This window comes from Condylura cristata, unplaced genomic scaffold (assembly GCF_000260355.1).
Source record: "Condylura cristata isolate star-nosed mole 26May11 unplaced genomic scaffold, ConCri1.0 scaffold00026, whole genome shotgun sequence".
NCBI lineage: Eukaryota > Metazoa > Chordata > Mammalia > Eulipotyphla > Talpidae > Condylura > Condylura cristata.
Genome location: NW_004567127.1, coordinates 28,285,850 through 28,306,182, shown reverse-complemented (window position 1 = coordinate 28,306,182; position 20,333 = coordinate 28,285,850). Strand labels below are relative to the sequence as shown.

The following is a 20,333-nucleotide window of genomic DNA, read 5'->3' as shown; positions in this document are numbered from 1 at the left end:
AGGTGAGATGAGCTTCACAGCCCCTTAAAAAGTGGTGTTTGTCAAAAAAGTAGTCTGAGACGCACATAGATCAACATTACCTGGGGTGCTTCAATGGAGGATTTGGGTTTTTGGCCCATTTTCTTCATCAGTCATGGTCCATTTAGAGAAATGGCAACAGAAGGGAGGCTAAATGCAGGAACTGCTCCACGACTGTGTCCGTATCTGTGGCGGCATAACCAAACACCTTCAAACTAGTTTAGGAAGGAACTATTGATTACTGCCCACCAGTCTCCTGGGCACCTGGCCCATTCTTCTGCTATTGCCTTCCTCATGTATTCATGGCGAGTGGCAAGTAGTTCCTCTCTGGGGTCTGAGACACTTGATTATCCTCCCAGTGGGCTCTCCCTCTCCAGGATGCTCACCCAGGTAGTGTTCACAGGGGGAGAGGTTATATATGGGAGAACTATGAGCTGGAGCCCACGTGAACAGGGCTGGGCTAAGGGGGAGTGGACGAGGGGGTGTACCCTGCTGCTGGAGACCCCTCCTTCTTCTGCTCATGCTATAACCAGGTGACTTGTCTTTGGCTGCTAGCAATTCACATCGGCTGAGCTTTCCAAAGTCCTTGGGATGAGAATCTGGAAAGCCCCACTATGGCTTCCAGGACTGGCTGCAGAGCATTGAAGGCAGAGGGTGGGGCCATGGGCTGCAGGAAGACAACTCCTAGTCCTCAGGAGATTCTTAGCACAGTGAAGGTTTGAGACCTAGTGTGTTAATTTACTGTGGATTTAGGGGAGTAGAGAAATGTAAGCCCTGGTACAGAGGCACATAGTAAATCAGCTGTAGTTGGTGATGATCTTCCAGGGAATTCTCACTGATTCTAAACTAACTTGATGGAAGATCATATGGACAAGATAACTCGTTTGAATAGGCAAAAGAAAATTGGATTCCACTCTCATTTGTCACCTAAAGGATGATCCACATGGAGAAGCAATAGATATAATAGAGCTTTTAAGAAATACATTTAAAAAATGATCATTGAGGGCCCCACCCTGGTGGTGCCGTGGGTTAAAGCACAGCACTAAGAAGCTAAAACCACTTCAGCATGAGTTTGATCCCCGCCCACCCCGGAGGTGACCACATGGCGTGGCAGACCTCTCCTGACCCGCCCGCTGCTCCCCTCAGCAGTGTACTTCGTCGATCTGCCTGTTCTGCTCCCCACTCTGTCTCTGGTGAATCCTCTCACTGTCCCTGCACCTCTGGCCTGTACCCCAGTTCTGTATGCATAAATGAATAAATCTTTAAGAAAAGATCATTGATTGACAAAACTATATAAATTTGCGGGTTACAGCTTTACCTCAATGTGTAAGCATCACTCACCTCCACTGAAGTTCTAGTGCCCTTCACTCCCAAGAACCTTTTCCTCCCTTTCTGGTAATTACTATATTTTTCATAAAGTCTAAGTTGTTTTTGTTGTGACTTGTTGGCGCATTTGTTTTGGTTATTTGTGTCCGCATATGAGAGAAACCGTCCTGTAATTGTCTTTTACTTTCTGATTTATTTTGCTGTGTGTGATCTTGAAGCTGCCAGTTGCCATTGGCTTGGCCAACAGTCTCGGCCACCAGGTAGAGTATCCTCAGGGTCGGTAGGCCAAGTGGTCAGAAGTGCAAATCCGCTCCTAAAGTGGACGTGCTTGGGCCAGAAGTTGGTCTGCGCCAGGTCTTGAGAAGATAGCAGTCTGGATTGGTTAACGAGAAGAAATTGACAGAGATATTGTTAGAAAACCCCAGCAGCTTCTATGCAAGAGTCAGATACTGACTGATAGTGCAGCTGTGGGGACACCCAGAGGATGACAAAGGGTTGGGAGACCTGAGGCATGTGACAAATGGCAACAGGCTGACCCTGTCCCTGCTCCCTCCCAGGAGTTCATAAAGCCCTGCAGGAAACCTTGAGGCCTCATTATGGATCCTGAAGACACTTAAACATGCAGTGCAGGGATGTGTCTTAAATAGCATTACTTTGTATGAACTATTTAGCAGTGATTATTTATACACCCCCCTACACCCTTTTCATCAATTAGTATTGGAAAATGGCCCGCAGACGTGAAGAAACAGCTACATAATCTTAGCATCTAGGGGCACTTTATAAATCGTGTGCTCCTACTACTCCTGTGGTGCGTATGGTAAACCTGGTGTCCAGAGAGCTTATGGGGCTGATCTGAGGTCCCACAGCCGACTGAAGACCACATAGGACTGAATTCCGGCTGTGAGGCTCCCAGTCAGGTGGGTTTCTGTTCCCTTGACTCTAAGTCATGCCTTTGGAGCAGACCGACTTCTGGCTTAAGCCTGTTCACTTTAGGGGCGGATTTGCACTTCTGACCACTTGACCTACCGACCCTGAGGATACTCTACCTTGCAGAGGCCAGGTCTGCCTCTGGATCCACCAACTCTCCTGTGGTGGTTTTTCAGGAGACATCCACCAACAGCCCAGTCCAGACCCTCAGAGGCAGAATTCTGAGGTACAAGGACAATACTTAGGAGCATTCATTTTAAAGAAATGTCTGTGTTTCTGAAGTCTTCTCTCCCTTTTTCCTGGCCCCAACTGGGTAAGAATAAAGTGTTCGGCCTTGATTGGTGGAAGAGAGAATTCTGTCTAGACATCTGCCCACCTCTGGGCAGGCTCCTCTTCACATAGTGAATTCCTGAAGGATTCCTGTGCTGTCCGCCTTACTAGAAGTTTCCACAGACTAACAATGCTGAAAGCATCATTAACCATCATTGGGTTGTTCTCTCCAAGTACCTGTGTTCAAGGAAATTATAGGTTGATGTCCAGTTCAGGGACCTCAGGATGAGTCCCCAGGTTCCAGGTACTGGGGAGTTAGGTATGTATGTTAGGATCTGGGAGAGGAGCCAGCTCTAAGGCTATGAGTCTCTTGTCTACTGTGGTGCTCAGTAAATGTTTGTTGCTTAAATAAATGAAAGGGAGCCGGTGCTGGCTGGCAGCTACGAAATAGCTGTACCTAACGCACCTTGACTGATGCAGGGTCCTCTTTCCGGAAGTGTGGTTGTGTTTCGTGCCTACCTGGGATTCATCCAGTAATGCTCCCCAGGGCCTAATATATGATGATAAATCATAACCCTCCTAGGTGTTCAGAATCAATTTCACACCTCATCTGTTACCATGAGCAGAATGTGTGAGAGAATTGCCCTCCCTGTAGTAATACATCAGCTCACGAAAATAAAACGCCTGAAGATCAGAGAAGGGAGGCCGGTTAGAGTGCACAGTGCTCCATCAGCCACACAGACATTGATGGATTTGGGGGGATATTCGCATCTGAATCATGATGCCCAGAATGTCTCCAGCAGTGCTTGCAGTTGATGGGCAGCACGGAAGCCACTTAGGAAACTCGTTTCTCATGATGGGTCGTCTGAAACTAGGTCTGTTTGTGGAAGTAATCCCTAAGTAGAATGAAGTATTGTCTGGAGCATTCCTGGCCGGGCTCAGCCAGCCACCCTCAGCCCTCACCCTGTCCCTGACAGGGCCTGGGGGCCTCCTACTGGCCCAGGTGCATCTCACTCCTTGACAAACCCAAGGCTGGAGAAGCCTCTGCCGGCTGATCCAAGTCGGCCTGTTGATCTGAAACTCGCTGGCCTAGTCATTATTTCAAGTTCTCTGGAAAGCTCATCATGCCAGGTAATAAGAGGAGGAAAGAAACAGGAAACAGAATCCACCGGTTTGGAGAGCATCTTGAGTGAGCTTGTCTGTTCCTAGGTAGGGTGCAGGAGAATTTCCTCAGTGGTGGTATTTCACCAGCTGGGCTTCTGGGACTGTAAGCATCAGAACCACAGTGGTGAAATGGGCGTGCTGGCATCTCCCTCAAGACTCACTGGGTTGAAGTCAAGGACTCTGTGATGGGACAAGTATCCAGTGTGTCCTCTTCACCCTCAAGGTGGAGAACTACAGAGGCCCTAGGTAGACCAGTAGGGACTATCCTAGCTGGGGTATCCCAGTGGGGGTATTTCAGCCCCACTCCCTGACCCCCATTTTCAGTTACCTTTTCCAATTCCTGAGCCTTCTGAGGGACGCTGGCATACACTGTCAGGCTCCATGGCGCTTCCCTGCAGGGGATTGGCAGAGAGAGGAAGGCTGGATCGCGTCCCATCACTGTTCCTGAGTCAGTTTCCCTGTCCCTCATTTCTGCAGACTTCTATTTGGCTTCTGTTACTTCCTTTACTCATGAGGATATAGACCTTTCTGTTCCCATTCTAGTAGAATTTTCAAAGAAAACTAAGAAAAATGGGTATATCAGTCTAGTGCATTTAACTGCCTGTGGAGCTGATGTTCTTTCAATGTTTCAGAGTTAACTTTGTTTACCATTGTAATTGCTAGTTACTGTATTTACTGGGCTTCCATTACTCAGGAAAGACTCAGAGACTTGCTTTAGCTTTTAGCATTTGTCTTAATAAGCGTGGCATGCAAGGAGAGCAACCTTCCCTGTTGTCTAAACTTGCATGGCTGAGTGGTGTATCCATTCATGAGAGAGAGGGCAGGAAGTGATCACGGTCTGGACTTACCCACTGGGGCCTTTCCCAGCACTGGCCCAGGGAGCTGCCAGAGGATATTGCTGAGCTGCTGCTACTACTGCTGAGTCGACGTAGCTCACAAAATCTTAGTTTTCAGGTCCTTGGGCCCTGTGTTTTCCTATCAACAGCCACTAGTATCATCTCTGCATATTGCCTCTGCTTTGCTGGGATGCCACATTCATCCGCTTCTTTCTTCTGTCTCCTTCTCAGGTTATTTGACCACTTGAAATAGACCCACCACTGCTCCTGTACCTGCGTGCTGGATTCCTGGTACTTCAGAGATGCTAGTGGCAGCTCTTGGATATCATCTTATGGCTTCAAGCTTATGATCTAAGATCGACAGAATTTTCTTCATGCAAAATCTTGGTAGGAAATCTTGGCATGTGTAGCGGCAGGTGGGTAAGTTTGCTCTGGGTGGTGAAGGGAGGCAACCCTGTCCCTCTCGAACCTTCCTCATGATGCCCTGGGAGATGGTTACACACTGCAGATGATGTTGAATTAGAGGGACTGAGTCCCCAGGAGGGAAAGTTAGATTTTGCAAAGTCCTGTGGTAGATGAATTGTGGATTTGAATAGAGGTCTCTGTGCACTAGACCCATTCTTCTAGGTTCACAAATATTGATGCCAGGATAACGATGGAGACTTGCAGGTGAATGAGCACTGACGGCCTCCTATTAGCCCCATTGCCCCTTTTTCAGACCTTCACAACTTTTCCCTAGATCCACAACCATGGGTCAAAAAGGGTAAATAATTTCCTCCCCAAATGGCCTCCTTCCTGCCCTAGGCTATGTGCCCTGCTGGCTTGTTAATTGTACTTTGGATATCAGGGACCTTTACTCATGAGGGTTCCTTCGCTATCAATAAGTCCTAATAAACCATAATCTGTCATCCAAACAACTGCTGCCGCCTGAACCAGAATGCAAGGGCAAAAATGACTTAGATCTGAATTGGATTGGAAAAGGCTGAGAGAACAGGCTTCTAGTGCGCAGTGGAAGTGCCAGCTGAATATTAACTACAGTGGCACCACTGGCCTGCAGAGGGGACAGTGGCTCAGCGGTGAGAGCTGGACAGGGCCACTCTGCTGCAGGGAGAGGCAGAGGCGTCTGCTGTGGGAGCCACGAGGCTGGCTTCAGACAGAGCCCCGGGGACCTTGGGTGGTTTTCTGCAGTCTGGCCTTCAGAAAGGCCTTTCTGTTCGAATTTTGCTCTTTTTACTTACTCCTCAGAAGTGCCAGGATGACTCGGCCAGGGGCTGTTTTAGGGGCAGGATTTAATTAGCGGCTTGGGGATTCAGAAAGTGGCAGTGAGGTAGATGGGGCTTCCATGACCTCTCTGCCCTGCTGATTATTTCCTGCATTCCAGGAATGGAAGATTTGCGCTGACAGTGAAACAGACACATAATTACAGGCAGTCGCCTTACGCAGTTGGTCTCCACACACAAACACACAGGGCGTTGATAGCATGGGGGACAGGTCGGAAGAGTGCAGGCATTAAGGTTTGCTGATGGTTCTACTGAATCATAGGCAACAGATCATTTCCACAGATCTCAACCCCGGCAAACTTTTAAATTATGTATATGGAATAACTTCCTACTGATCTAACTGCTCGATAGGTTGTGTGACTAATTGTTTCTTTCCACTTAAATGGGAGCCTCCTGGTAGGCTGTATGTTTCTGCACAATTATGTTGGCCAGCCCAAGGGCTGGGGCCACTTTAGCCACCCGAGGAGTGTGCTAATTGTCCTGAAGTATGCTGCCTGGTGTGTGCCTCATTGCCAGAGTGGTCTTAATGGGAACTTCTAATTAAGTAAGAGGAGAGGCAGGGCTAGGTACGCTTCTGCCTCATCAGTTCAGGCAGGCGCCCTTGAAAGTGCCAACGGGAGAAGGCCCAGTGGAGAGATAGCTGGGGCAGAAATGAATGTGCCTCTGGGGGGATTTGTCTGCTCCGCTTGGTACACGTCGTTGGAGCTGTACTTGAACTTGGTCAGTGTCAGAGTGGCTTTGAGTGTGCCAATCCTTCTCCTAGACTCTTGCTCTTTCCAAACTCTGTGCTAGTCTTTGGAAGGTGTGCCTGTGCAGAATTTAAGTAGCTGGAATGCAAATAATTACCCTGAAGAAATAATCTGTGTGCCCTGCTGCCTCCCCAGAGCAGATTGCCTTGGTTGTTAATAACATTGGGCCTGGAAATGGGATCTGGTTTGGCATACTGCACCTACTTTTTTGTTGTTGTTGTTGTTGTTAAAGATTTATTTATGCAGACAGAACCTGGGTACAGGCCAGAGGCGCAGGGGAGGTGAGAGGCTTCACTAGAGACTGAGTAGGGAGCAGAACAGGCAGATCCACAAAGTACACTGCTGAAGGGAGCAGCGGGAGGGTCAGGAGAGGTCTGCTGCGCCATGTGGGTCACCTCCAGGTGGGGATGGAACTCATGCTGAAGTGGCTTTAGCTTCTTAGTGCTGTGTTTTGGCCTGTTGTGCCAACAGGGAGGGCCTTCCATCTACCTTTTCTTAATAGTGTATCCTGGGATAAGCTACTTCCTGAGCCTCTGTTTGTATAACTATAAAATGGGGATACAAATATGCATGAAATACTAAATGAAATGAAAATGGGGATACCCACACTAAATGGTGTATCTGTGATGTTTTGGATGTAGACCTAGGAAATGTCTGCACCCCACAGGGATGGTCGCGTCTTCTCTCCCAGCCACTTCAGACTTGCCCACAGGCAGCGTTAGCAGAACAGGAACAAGCTTACTTAAAGTTCACTTTTTTTTTTTTTTACTATTTTGACATTAAAACAATTATTATATCATTGTTAATTTTTGGATAGCATTTGATTTGTCCCCTTATCTGAGTCTTGTCGCCTTGTATCTTTTATGTCATTGTGGGAACATAGACTAGCTCATGATACTAAAGACAAATCATTTTCTTCAAAGTGGAGGTACCCAGGGTCACCATAGTTCGGACTAACTCTTCAAATGAGAGAGCATTACAGTGCCGGTCAACGAGGCAGAAAATAAACAACAGTTAGAACCAAACAAAGATCTAGACATCTGTAGGTCACTGCACTCCTCAAATAACCAATTTCTGACCCGTGAGCCAGGAATGTCTTTGTATTTCTTTGTGTCTTCTTCTATTCCTACTTTTATTTTATAATTTTCCTTATGCAGTTCTTTCACTTCCTTTGGTAGTTTTATTCCCAGTTATTTATTTTGGGTACATCTGTAAATGGAATATTTTTCTTAATTTCTTCTTTACACCGATTGTTTGCATATAGGAAGACTGACTTGTATATTGACTTGTAACCTACTTTACTGAGAGTGATTTATTGTATAAATTATTTTTTCTGTGGTTGTCTTAGGGTCCTTTTTATATCATATAATCTGCAAATAATGATACATTTACCTCTGCTTTCCCTTTTATGTTTTTTCTTTTGCCTAATTGCTCTAGCTAGGACTTCCATTGTTATAGTGAAAAGCCATGGTGAGAGTGGACACCCTTATCTTGTTCCAGATCTTACAGAAAGGCTTTGTTTTTCACCACTGAGAATGAGATTAGCTGTGGGTTTGTCATATATGGCTTTAATAATATAAAGATCTGTTCCTTTTATCCCAAGTTTGTCAAGTACTTTCATTGTAAATGGATGTTGAATTTTATCAAATGATGTCTTGGCATCTCTTGCTAATGATTATATAATTATTTTTCTGTTAATGTGGTTAATTATGTTATTGAGCCATCCTTCTGTGATGTATAATCCTTTTGATACATTGGTAGATTTGGTTTGCTAAGATTTCAAGGATTTTTGCATCTGTGTTCATCAGGGAGATTGGTTTTTAGTTTTCTTTTTTTGTGTTGTCATTGTTTGGTATAAATGTGATATTGGCCTTGTAAAATGTATTTGATATATTCCTCTCTTGCTTTCTTCCATTTTTTGAAAGAGGCTACTCATCACTTCATCTTTGAATGTTTGCCTTGTGAAACCATCTGGTTCTGGGCTTTTGTTTTTGGGGAGGGTTTTAATTACTGTGTCAAATCCTGGCTTGAGATTGGTTTGTTCAAATTGTCTGATTCTTCTTTGTTCAGCCTCGATTGATTGCATAAGTCTAAAAATTTGTCCCTCTCACCTAGATCGTTGAACTTGTTTGCATATAATTCATAATATGAATTATGTTCATAGTAATCTGATTATCTGGATTTTTGCTCTGTCTATTGTAATTTCTCCCTCACATGATTCTGTTCATCTTCTCCCTCTTTTTCTTTGTGAGTCAGGCTAGATGTCTACGTATTTTGTTTTTTCCAACGAACCATCTTTTGGTTTCACTGATATTTTTGACTGTCTTCATTTTTCTATTTATTTCTGTTTTAAAATTTTATTTTTCTTTTACTGGCTTTTGTTCTTTTGTTTTGTTCCTCGAGATGGAAGATTAGGTTGTTCCCTTGGATTCTTTGTTTCTTGATATGAGTCTCTCAATACTGCTTTTGCTGTGCCCCAGAAGTTCTGGAAGGTTGCGTCTTCATTATCACTTGTCTCGAGGTATTTTTTTCTTATTTGATTTCCTCACTGATCCAGTGTTCTCTCAGTAGTGTGTTTTTCAGTCTCTATGTAATGTAGGGACTCTTTGCTTTCATTTTGTAGTTGATCTCTCGTTTGTGATCTTTATGGTCAGAGAAGATACTTGGTATGACTTCAATGTATTTGTTGACATTTATCTTGTGATCCAGTATGTTGTTATTGATCCTGGATAATGATCCATGTGTACTTGTTTTTTATTTTATTTTATTTTTTTTGGGGGGGAGTGCAGTGACCTATAGATGTCTAGATCTTTATCTGGCATTCTATCTTTTATTTTCTACCTTGTTGATCTGTATTTAAGTGCTCTCTCATTTGGTGAGTTACTCGGAACTGCAGTGACCCTGGGTACATCCACGTACTCTTACTGGGTCTTGCCACCTGTATCTTTTATGTCCTCTGTGGGAACATAAGCTAGCTGGGACAGGAAGGGCTCATGATACTGAAGACAAATAATTTTCTTCAGTGTTCAGTCAAGTGTCTGCTTGGCCAGCTGCCTTTGTGGAACAGGGTCTGAAGAATGAGGTTTCTGTCACCTCTAGACATGTGTCCCTCAGGTGCCTGGGATTGCCATCCCCCAGATCTGACCTGTAGAGTGCTGATCACTCGTGCTGCATGGGAGTCAGGGGAGAACCATGTGGACTAATCATGGCAGGAGGGGTTGGGGTAGTGATGTACTTGGCATAGCAAGTGTGGGGGAATGGAGGAGTTGAGAGGGATTACAGATGCCCCCCTCTCCAACTCCTTAGACCTGCACTGAGCAGGGTGTGTGTGGTGGGAGAAGAGTCCTGTGTGTGGGAGCTCTCAGCTCCAGCTACCTCCTGATAGTCAGACATGGTGGGCTCTCTGGCTCTCATTAGTCAGGGGAGAATTATGACTGCACCCAGCCTTGGCATCCTCTCCCCACCATGGCATCTTCTCTCCTTACCCGCCCTCCCGCCCCGGCATCCTTCCCATGTGAACCTGTATGGGTCCCCCAGAGAGTCACACTACCCTAACAGCAAATGGCAGGTAGAGTGCCCCAGGGCTCATTCCAGCACTGTCACCAGCCAGCACAAATAGCTCTTAGCATCACACAAAGTTAGAACCTGTCTAGTTTCCATCTGAAGAAAAGTGAGGTGAACCTTAGTTTGAGATTGAAACCTGGCAAAAAGGTTTGTCCAGAGGCAAAGCAGATGCCATGGGCAGAGCAGGATTTGGTCTCCGCTTTTTGCTTCTGGTGCATCTCCTGCGCCTGCCCTCCCTGCCCTGGCAGCAGCAGATCCTTCAGCAGCAGCCGAGGGGCTCCTTAGATGCTAGGTGGCACCAGAACACCTTTAAACAAAAGGCTCTGGGCCCAGCCGCCATCTGCACATGCCTGAAGCTTTATCTCTACTGCTCTGAAGCCTTGCTGCAGGATTCAGGCCGGGGCAGTCTTCTCTTTCTGTTCTGGAAAAATCTGCCCACCTAGGGCACTGTCCAACTCATCTACCCTGGACTCCTGCCTGGGGTCTGTTCTCTGGTTATCTGGGAGAATTTGCCTCTGTGTGCAGAGTGGGAAGTTCTAGCAGGATGATCAGCTCAGGGTGTGTATGTGTCCGGGGGATATTTTAGGGCAAGCAGGAGTTCTGGTTCTCTTTGCTACTAAGTACTTCTTTACTTACTGAGGCTTGTGTCTGGGTGAGGAATCCCTCTGAGCCTGGTGAGGGTGTTCTTGCTCAGGGCATGTGGCCAGTCTCGGGCAGAGCTAGGGTGCAGTTCATGCATTCAAACACTGCATTCCTGTCTTGCAGGACAATGCCAAGCTCCTCTGTCATCTGGCCCTTTTCCCACACCCCAAGTCCCCATCCCTCTTGCAGCTGTGTGGTCCAGAGTACAGGCTCTGGTTTCACGTCTCTCCATTTCTTGTGTGACTCTGCCACATTTAAGTCACTTCTCTCTCTGCCTCAGCTTCTCCCTCTGTAAATAGAACATGGTAGATTGCAAATGACTTCAGATTTCTTTGTAGCTCCCCCCATTAAAAGCAGAGTGAATTTTTCCCACCCTTGACACTGGGCTGGCCTTGTGCCTGGCATCGATGGGGTGACGCTGATGATGTGTGACTTCTGCACCACTGTCTCAAGGGGCTTTGTAGCTTCTGTTTTTCCCCCAAAACATTGCTGCCATGTCACAAGGTAAGGTTGACATCTGTGAGGGTGAGTGACCAGACCCAGTAGTCTTGGCCCAAATTACCCCTCAGCATTGTGATCATAGGTGAGGTCTGCTGCACCCTGTGGGTAGCTCCTTGGCTGGGGATCAAACTCGTGCTGCAGTGGTTGTGGACAGCTTCATAGTGCTGAGACTTAACCCCTTGAACCACCAGGGAGGCCCTTGCTTATTGAGTTCTAGTCTGCTTTTTTTTTTTTTTTTTTTGAATGTATCAGATTTTCTTTCTTAGAACCCACTTTATTCTCTCCATCTAGAATCATGTCATGCTTCCAAGGTCTCAGCTGAAACCTCTCTTCCCTGACACCCTGGGACCCACACCCTCTTTGTCTCCATTCTGGCTTCCTTTGTGTGTAGTCATTTCACATTAGTGTCCTTGAATATTGTCTGTCTCTGCCTTCTAGTTGGTAAACTCCTAGAGGGCAGGAGCTGGGCCTCTTTCTTCCTTAATTCATCTCACCCGCCAATGCCGTGCTGTAAACAGGGCTCACTTTTCACTCAGTGAATGAAAAGTGGCACTCAGGGGTTTGCGTCAGACTTCAGGTGGACGGGAGCTGCCAGGTCTGTGTTTTAGGGAGAGGGAAGTGGGTGTGCCACTTCTAATTATCAGAGCCACTTATGTTAGATTAAATACAGCCCTGAGAGTCTAGTCCAGCAAGGCTGGGAGTGCCCTGAAGACAGGGATTGAGTTCCTGACAGTCTTTAGCATACTACTAAGCATTTACTATGGACTTATTTGCATACAGAAGGGTGAATGGATGCTAAGAATGATGGATGGATGGATGGATGGATGGGTGGATGAAAGCATACTCAGGACTGCAAGCAACTATGGAAAAACCATGTTTATTTTGCTTCTTCTAATGACATTTCTAGTCAGTAAAACTCAAAAGTACAAAAGTGTACTGAATACAACATGAGTATTATGTTAGAGAAGGAGACAGTGGTATACTGCCCCCACCCCGACCCCCAAGATGGCACATTGGGCTGTCACAGTTGGTTTATAAAGAGGGTCATGGGTAGGTGACCAGTTGTCCTGACTGGCTCAGGAAGGAACTTTCTGTGCTAAAACTGGGAAGATGAGCGATGCACAGCAAGAGGAACAGCACCTCAGTGCTGGGCACGGTTTGCGATGTAAGTACGGTGGTCAGACTGAACGTCCCCCACTTTTCCCCTTAGCTCTGTGGTATAATTGATGATGCCACCTTCACATGTCCTGTGTGACTGAGACTTGATCTTTAGGCCAAGTGGGGGAGATGTGGCATCAGGCTCCAAGGATCCTGGCCCCTAAAGAGTGTGGGGCAGAGCAAACCTAAATCTCCCAAGGCTATGGTGCTTCCCACTACTGTGCTCTTATACGAACTGTCCTACCTGTCTCATCTGGCTTTCAGGAGTGGGCAGGAATTGTAAGGGGAGAGAGGGGACCCTGAGATCCGAATTTTGGCTCTATTCCCTCAGTTAGTGTCCTTACTGCTTTGCCTGCTATGCTTATCTGCTCTTCCTCTTGCAATCCTCTGGCTGGCCAGTGCTGGTGCCATTCAGTAGCAGGGTCCCTGGGAAAGACTCAGTATATTGGTTCCACGATGATGCCCCAAATGGTCCCTCAGGTATGTCAGCAGTCAATTGCCAACCTGGAGATGTTATTTTGGCATCTTTGCTGAGTAGTAGCTCTCATGTAAGTCAACCTGTAGCGTGTCTGACTGTTAAGCTCAAAGCCTTGTCACATCCACCTCTAACATACAGGGGCTTGAAGATAAGGAGGGCGGGCTCAGTAACCCCCTTGACCAGGGCCACATCATCCTAGCCTAGTAGACCTAACTTTTCTTGCTGTTTTGAGTTCTAGCTTTTTGGCACTATGACCTCCAGGGAGAAGTCATCCCACCTTCCTCCGACTACTGAATTTAAGTAAAGAATGTGCTAGTGTTGTGGAAAGGGTGATACTCTGGGATAAGTCTAATGAATACAGTGTTATCACTGGATCTACCCTTTGATATGTTATTGTTTGGGCTGAGAATTGCTCTATCCTATAGGTCTATTCTTATTGGATGTGCTAAGATCTCCTGATCTTAGAGTTTTCCTGTTCTAAGAACTGAATGAGGACAGGTACTTTGATTTTAAAAATAAATAAAATAAATAGCTTTAGAAAAAGAGTGCTGCGTGTGTCCTCTCAGGACATCTCCCTGGGCAGCAGTCAATTAACTAAAGCAGAGGGTTTCCAGTCTACCAGTTCCCTTTAGTATGCTCTGTTCTCTCCATGTGTGTGTCTCCAAGTTCAAGTTTAGTTGAAAAATCTTCAGATGCGATTCTTCTTTGGCTTAGAAACAGCAAGAAGACTCAACTGTGAGTGGAAGAGATGTCACCCCAACATGGCCAGTGCTGTGATAGAGTTCAGATGGAGCACTTAGGTGTGTGTGGGGGGGAGGGTCTTTAGCTCTTGGCCTTGAGGGGTGAGGCAGTGGTCTGAATAGCTTAGAACTTTCCATATCTCAAGATACCAGATGGATCAACTCATTTCTTGGAAACTTAAGGCCCAGTTGTCTTGGGTCCTAGGCTGTTCTCATCTAGAAAGTGAGAAGGTGGTCTTGAGGCTGAAAACTTTGAAGAGAGCCTCCTTCTGAACTGCTGTTTGCAGTATGTGCTTTCTGGCAGCCAGCAAAAGCACATGTTGAGGGATTTCCAGTTCCTGTTTGTCTCAACCCCTGAGGGCCAGGGCTTCCTCTGAGGAAGTCAAGTCTCCTCTGTGAAAAGAATTGAGTCCATGAGGCCAGTGGCTGGGTGGCTCCCTCTGAGTTTGTATACAAGTCTGCTGCCCTTATATGGTCAGTGAACTCTGGGACCTGCGGTGGCTGCCCCTGCCTGAGGGCTGGCTCTCGTTGGCCTGTCCACGTGAGTTGGCTGTGGAAGCCATCATTTCCGTGGGCCCCAGAAGGCACTCCCCAGAGGGGGGTTTGGCTGAGGAGTCCCCCGAGTCTTGGGCATCCCTCGCGTGGTCTCTGCTGCTTCTCTCTCCACATAGTGCCCTGTGTTCCTTGCATTTCCACATGGGAGAGCTAGAGCTCTTTGGGGTGCTGGCTTTGAAGTCCAGACCTGGGACAGGTGGCACTCGCTGGTGGGTGGGCTGAACCTCTTCAGGAATGGAGTCAGGTCTCTGCTTACTCTTCCAGCTCTGGATTTCCAGGTTTCTCTTATCCAAGGAGAGTTTGTCAATTTTCTGAGCTTTTGAGATCAGCGACTTCCCGTAGGTCCCTTGTAGAGACAGGAAAAAGTACCTGGTGGGGAATAACAGAAGAAAGTCACTTCCTGACCTTTGCTCCTTCTTGAAAATCAGCATTGGAAGGGGGCTTAGAATCCAGCTCCCAACCCAGCTTGGGCGGGGCACTTCTCATCTGAACTCCTGATCAGTAAGCCAGCACTTGTGAGACTCAGCAACCCCAGAACAGATGGGATTATTGTTGATTGCTTTACATACTATCAACTGACATGGTTCTCCCAACAGTCCTCTATGGTTGCTACTTAGGGTCCCCTTGGGAAGATGAGGAAGAGTCCCAAATTTCTTAGAGGGTGGATCATAAATTAAGTGATAGATGTCACCCAGTTTTCTGAAACTTAATGTGCCTAGTGGGGGTGATGAGTAGTTGCTAGAAGGATGTATTTGGAATTAAGGAGAGAGATCTGTGATGGGAATTTATCTTATAAAAATGAAATTAAACTTCACTGTAGTGGCTGCCATATCTATGGAGCAAATACAAAGTCAGGAGACAAGAAATTTGACTCACTGTCCACCACATCAAGGACATGAAATAGCAAAGGAGACAAAGAAGTTCCTACTCCAAAATCAGGAGTGTTGGCAAGAGGCAGAGATCTCAAACAAAACAAAGTTTTGGGCCACTGAGGCTAGGAAAGTGGGTAGAAGCACTGCTGTTCTCTACTGAGGCTCATGAAGTGCAGCTCTGTATGCTGTATCTGAAGTGAGAGTGCTCATTTCTCTTGTCTTCTCTGTAAAATAATTTGTTTCTAGTTGGGGAGAATCCGAATTTTTTTTCCAAATGGACTGAATTAATTGGATCAAAACAAGTGGGGTCTCTGTAAGTGGCTAATTATCAAAAGCTGGGTGAGTGACATCAGTTTCCATTATGATAAAGTCAGTTTAAGCTTTAAGTGAACAAATAGTTTGTCTCAGCAACTTATGTAGATTATATAACAAAATTGTGCCAAGATATGTCAACCATCCTTCAAATTATTCATATAATCCTATCACTGTCAGAAGAAATCTCTTGGCCTTTCTTAGTAAACAAACTCAACTTCAGTTAATCTTTGCTTATTCTTTGTTACCATTAAGTTCTGTGGTCACCATGGTAACTAGCAAGGAACTATTTGCTGACTTTCCCTGAATTGACCTTATCTGTTTAACAAGCGGTCTTGTTGAGTACTTGTCTTTTCAAAGTATGTGTCAACAGTCTTCTCAAACTTTTCATCCATCCTCATGGAACTAGAAATGGTTGACTTTGAGTTTTCCTCTTAAGGGTAAGACAAAGAATATGGGGTTGATCATTTCCTCTTTCCACACCCCAAATAAGAGGCACATAGTCCTTGGTCAGTGGTGATTACAACAGTGCTGAATGCTTAAAGTGTGGTCAAAATGAATTAACCTGCATAATTTGATGCTCTTTTCCAATGATTGGACTGAGTGTCTCTCCCCAGGGATTGAACTGAGAAGGGGTGGGGTGAGAAGGCCCCCTAATGCTTGTTCTTAATGGCTTCCCCAGGACCCACCCTAGGTTTCAGCAGTTGGATCTGTCTTGTGGTCAGGCTCCTGCATGTGTACAGGACTGTGGGCATCTTAAGAGCATGAGTCCCATTTTACTCCTCTCCCCTCTTTTCCTTTGACAGCCATTTCTCTCTGAGTGTAGCCTACAGGACAGGAACTGGGCTTTTATTATGTGATGAAAAAGAGGCTACCTTCTCTCCAGGAATTGATTATGTAATTTATACAAAAATCAGATCATTAAATGACAGATACACCCAAATAATGGAATACAAAAGGGGATTCCTGTTTCAGCCGGAGAAAGGGAGGTAAAGCGATGGAAGGCTGGTAGAATAGATCACATCTAAAATAATGTCAAAGGGGAAGGGCATCTGGAGAGGAGGAGCGGCATAAAACAAGCAGGGAGTTGAGCAGGCTTGGACTTTTAGGGAAGCACCATCTTCCCAACCCCCTGCTTTAGACACCAGCAGGGAGGCTGTGTACACAGTGCTCACAGAGAACTCAGCCAACACAGTATTTGCCATCTTGGGTTTTCAGCATCCAATTGTATAACACACTTCTAAGTCCTGAGGAAGCTTAGGACATGGGACCAAAATAGATTAAGCAAGTTGCCCAACTAATTAAAAAAGCAATGCCCGCTGAAAGTGCTCGGTCTAAGCTTGGATGTGAAAAAGCTCTCCACAATGGAGCCAGGACCTGGAGTCTGCAGTGGCTCAACGTTAGCATTCAGAGGAGTGAGACCCTGAGAATGGCGGGGGGTTAAGCAGGCCTGTGGCTCATGGTCCTGAAATTCCTTGATAGCTCTGACTGGAGAGGATGGGCTGGAGAAGGAGCAGGGCCCCCGCTGTGATGAGTTGTGGGGTGTGGATGCACGCTGGAGGCCCAGGCGCAGCTCTGCCTGACTTCTCAGTGATGAAAAGAAAAATGAAGGGTTATCACAGGCTGTGTGCTTAGTGACTCTACAGAAATGGACACACTGTGGTGGTTACTATGTCTCTGGAGAGGGAAACTGCAGACGATTTAGAAATGTGAGTCTCAGGGCACAGAGAATTTATTTAGCCAATCCAGTTTTTGTGGCTATGCTTACAAACTGGAGTGATTGTTTTCCAAGTTATGGAAACAACCTAAAACAGATGAGTTGATTAAGAGGTGGTGTGTTTGTATATACGTGTATATGGAATATACCATGCAGCTAGACAAAGGGTGAAATCTAGCCATTTGTGGAACTTGAAGAGAACTGGAGGGGGGATTATGTGGAGTGAAATAAGTCAGCGGGGGAGAGGCAAATATTGCAGGCCTTCGCTCATGTGCAATACAGAGTTAAGGAACAGACACACAAACCCTAGAAATCTGATGGTAGACTTGAGGCAAGCAGACCGAGATGGTAGGGCAGGATTACTGAGGCTTTTTGAGCTGCGTGTGTGGTGTGGCACCTTCAAGGTCACATAGGTGTTGTAAACCAGCATTCCCTCAACAAATAATTAAGAGAATAAAAGGTGGCTCTGGCATGCAAACCTGTACTTCTGGGAAATAAGAGACGCCCTGGGGTGCTGGGCTTGCTCTCTCCCTGTGGCACAACAAGGGCGAGGCAGGGCTTTTCTCCCAGTGCTGCTTTACTGGAGCTGCTTGCTTGTTCACCTGCAGTCATGTGCCCGGACAGCATCTGGGTGCAACTCTTTTGGGCTAACAAAGGACGTTTCGAAAATGGTTCCTTGTATATGAAATAAATTTGCAAGGCAGGAGTGTGGGAATTATCATGTGTTATTGATGTCAAAACCACACCAGACAGGGCGTCTCTCGCTCAGGCTTCTTTCTGCCCTAGCATCCTCTTTTTGAAATGACTGAGCAGAGGTCGCCCTTCCAGTGATGAAGTGGCTGCTGGTGGGGAGATGCCCAGCTCCAGGGAAACATTCCCCCGGGCAAACCTTGGGAGGAGGGCGGCCACCGGCGTGAGGAAGCAGACGAGGTAGAAGGTCGGGTCTGAGAGCTGGCCTTCCATCACCCAGTAGGGGTTGGCGGGGCTGTTGCAGACGACGCAGGTGGCGTGGTACAGGAGGGACACCGCAAAGTACATCAGGAAGCTGCCCACGAGAACAAGCCCATGAATAATGGTCTGGGGAGGGGAAGAAGGGAACATGGTTAGAGGCGGGGGTACAGCGATCTAGCCCAGTCATGCCTCCTGTGACTTTAAACTTTTTGCAAATGCAACAGATATATCAACTATTCGAAAAGGTGAGCTGCTCCATGGGTGGGGATAGAGCCAACGTTTGCACACCCATTACTCCTAAGTCCCCTGTGGCTTGCTGATAATGTCCATGCTACCGTTTCAGTACCATCTATGTTCCCCTATGGGGACTGTTTTAAAATGTCACAGGAGGAGAATCCTGCTTAGTGGGATGTGTCTGTCTTCCCCAACCTGGTGGTTCCTTTGCAAAGCTGTGCTGTCTCTTCTGCTCTTCAATCCGTTACCCTCTTTTCAACTTAGCATTTTGGGTAAATTCATTTTCCTCCTTTGCTAGTCTGAAAATGGGACACTTTGTTTCTCCTTTTCCCTGTGAATTGGGAGTGAGGTTTGTCCAGCTTCAGGTGTCCTCGACCTGTCTAGAGTCTGACTGTAGACCTGTCCTAGAGTCCTGTTGATTGTTTGGTTTCTGTTGTAATTTTTATTAGCTCTTTCCTGCTGGTGACTTTTGACTTTTTTTTTCTTTTTGGTTCCTTTAGGCACAGGTGTTGATTTTTTTGGTCTATCCTGAGGTAGCCTGATTCTCTAAGCAGCCCCCTCACGACCTTCTGCTGTGTTCTGTAAGTTCCTTGTTTGTTTCCAGTTTCCATTTCCACACAGACTCAATACCTGTTCCATAGCATGTCACCTAGTCTCCTCTTCTGGTTGACTTCCATTTTCATACTATTGTGACACACAAAAAAAGTTTGCTCTGGTTTCACCCTTCAGAAGCTGAGCCTCTTCACATCCCAGCATGCGGTTATCCTCGAGAATGTCCCCTGTAGCTCACAGGGACGTGTGGTCTGTTGTTTGCGTGGAATGTTTTGGAAGTGCCCAGGACCTCTTTCCTGCCTAATTGGGCCTCTGAGGCCATTGTGAGGCTTCTGTCTGTCTGCGTACTGCTGTGAGCGGGGAAGTAATGGCCCTGCCTAGTTCTTCTCATTTGTGGAAAAAAAAAAAGTATAAATAGGGCTTATCTGTCCTTTATGAGTTCTGTCAAGCTCACCTTCTAATCCTCTAGGCCTGAGGTATTGATAGGATTAGCTCTTCTATTTCTCTAATGGTGAGTGTTTTTTGGGACGGGCCTGCAGCATGCTCTCAGCTGTGTTTTGGTAAGGCATCCATTTGAAGAAATAGCAGCTTGATTTAAAATTTCAAACAGATATGTAAAGAACTGCCTCCACCTCTCAGCACAGGCTTTCCTTTACAGGTGCCCTCCTGCGGCTTCTCCTTGTGCCTGGGACTCAGTTTCCCCAGATCTGGACACTCGTGTGTCTGGGCCCACCTGTCATCACCTCGCCTTCCCACGGGCTGCTTGGTTTGCCCTCATCCTGCAACTTCTCCACTTGATTTCTCAACTTACTTGATTTCTCAACTTACTTGAAATTGATTTTTTAAATAATAAAGGCTGTAGCTGTAGCTCACAAGTTTACTCTGCCCCATTCCACCATCCAGAAGTTGAAGTGATTTACAACTCTATATTTGAACATGGAATTAATGATACTGATTTATATTTCTTTTGACTCAGAATTTCATCTCAATTTTTGGTAAATGGTGTGTCAGTGTTTACAAGGATGCATCTTTTGCCTTTGACTTGGTGTGGGGATTTTATATATTGATCAAATGTGATGATTTATTGAAAACTTCTATAGCCTTTGTTAATTTGATCTATGTTTCTGATAGACTTGTATGAAAAAATCTGATTGTCCAGTTGTATTTCTAAGTGAAAAAATGTTCAGTCATAACTTCTGCTTTCTAATCAGTGAATTAAGGCCATTTAAATTTCTAAGAGTACTGATATGAGTACTGCTGCTTTCTCTTCCCTTACTCTTATCTTACAGCCTTCAGATTGATAGTTTCCTATATTTTTCTTTCTTTCATTTTCTTTGCATTCCAAAATAAAGATATGAAATGTGAACTTACTTGGAAAAATTTATAGTTAAATGTGTATTTCTGTCTTATCCACAGTGAAGGTTTCAGCAAAAATTACCTGTTTCAAACTATTATTTCCTAACAGTTTAGCTTTTACATTTTTTTTT

At 45.9% G+C, this 20,333-nt stretch overlaps 1 protein-coding gene and 1 long non-coding RNA gene across 3 annotated transcripts in view; one reads left to right on the top strand and one right to left on the bottom strand.

Annotated features, from left to right (window-relative positions):
• The window catches only part of LOC105854122, a 49,110-nt gene extending 44,158 nt beyond the window's left edge, over positions 1–4,952 (top strand). For both annotated transcript variants that reach the window (XR_001145849.1, XR_001145848.1), the window contains exon 3: positions 4,773–4,952. This is a non-coding gene — a long non-coding RNA (uncharacterized LOC105854122). The remainder of the gene's footprint in view (positions 1–4,772) is intronic.
• An 8,542-nt stretch (positions 4,953–13,494) lies between these two features.
• ATP10B (ATPase, class V, type 10B) overlaps positions 13,495–20,333 on the bottom strand; it is a 173,094-nt gene continuing 166,255 nt past the window's right edge. The window contains exons 22-23 of the mRNA XM_004689815.2: positions 17,999–18,186; positions 13,495–14,577 (exon numbers count right to left, since the gene is read on the bottom strand). Coding sequence (XP_004689872.1) covers positions 14,121–14,577; positions 17,999–18,186 — 645 coding nt within the window. The 3' untranslated portion in view covers positions 13,495–14,120. The remainder of the gene's footprint in view (positions 14,578–17,998; positions 18,187–20,333) is intronic.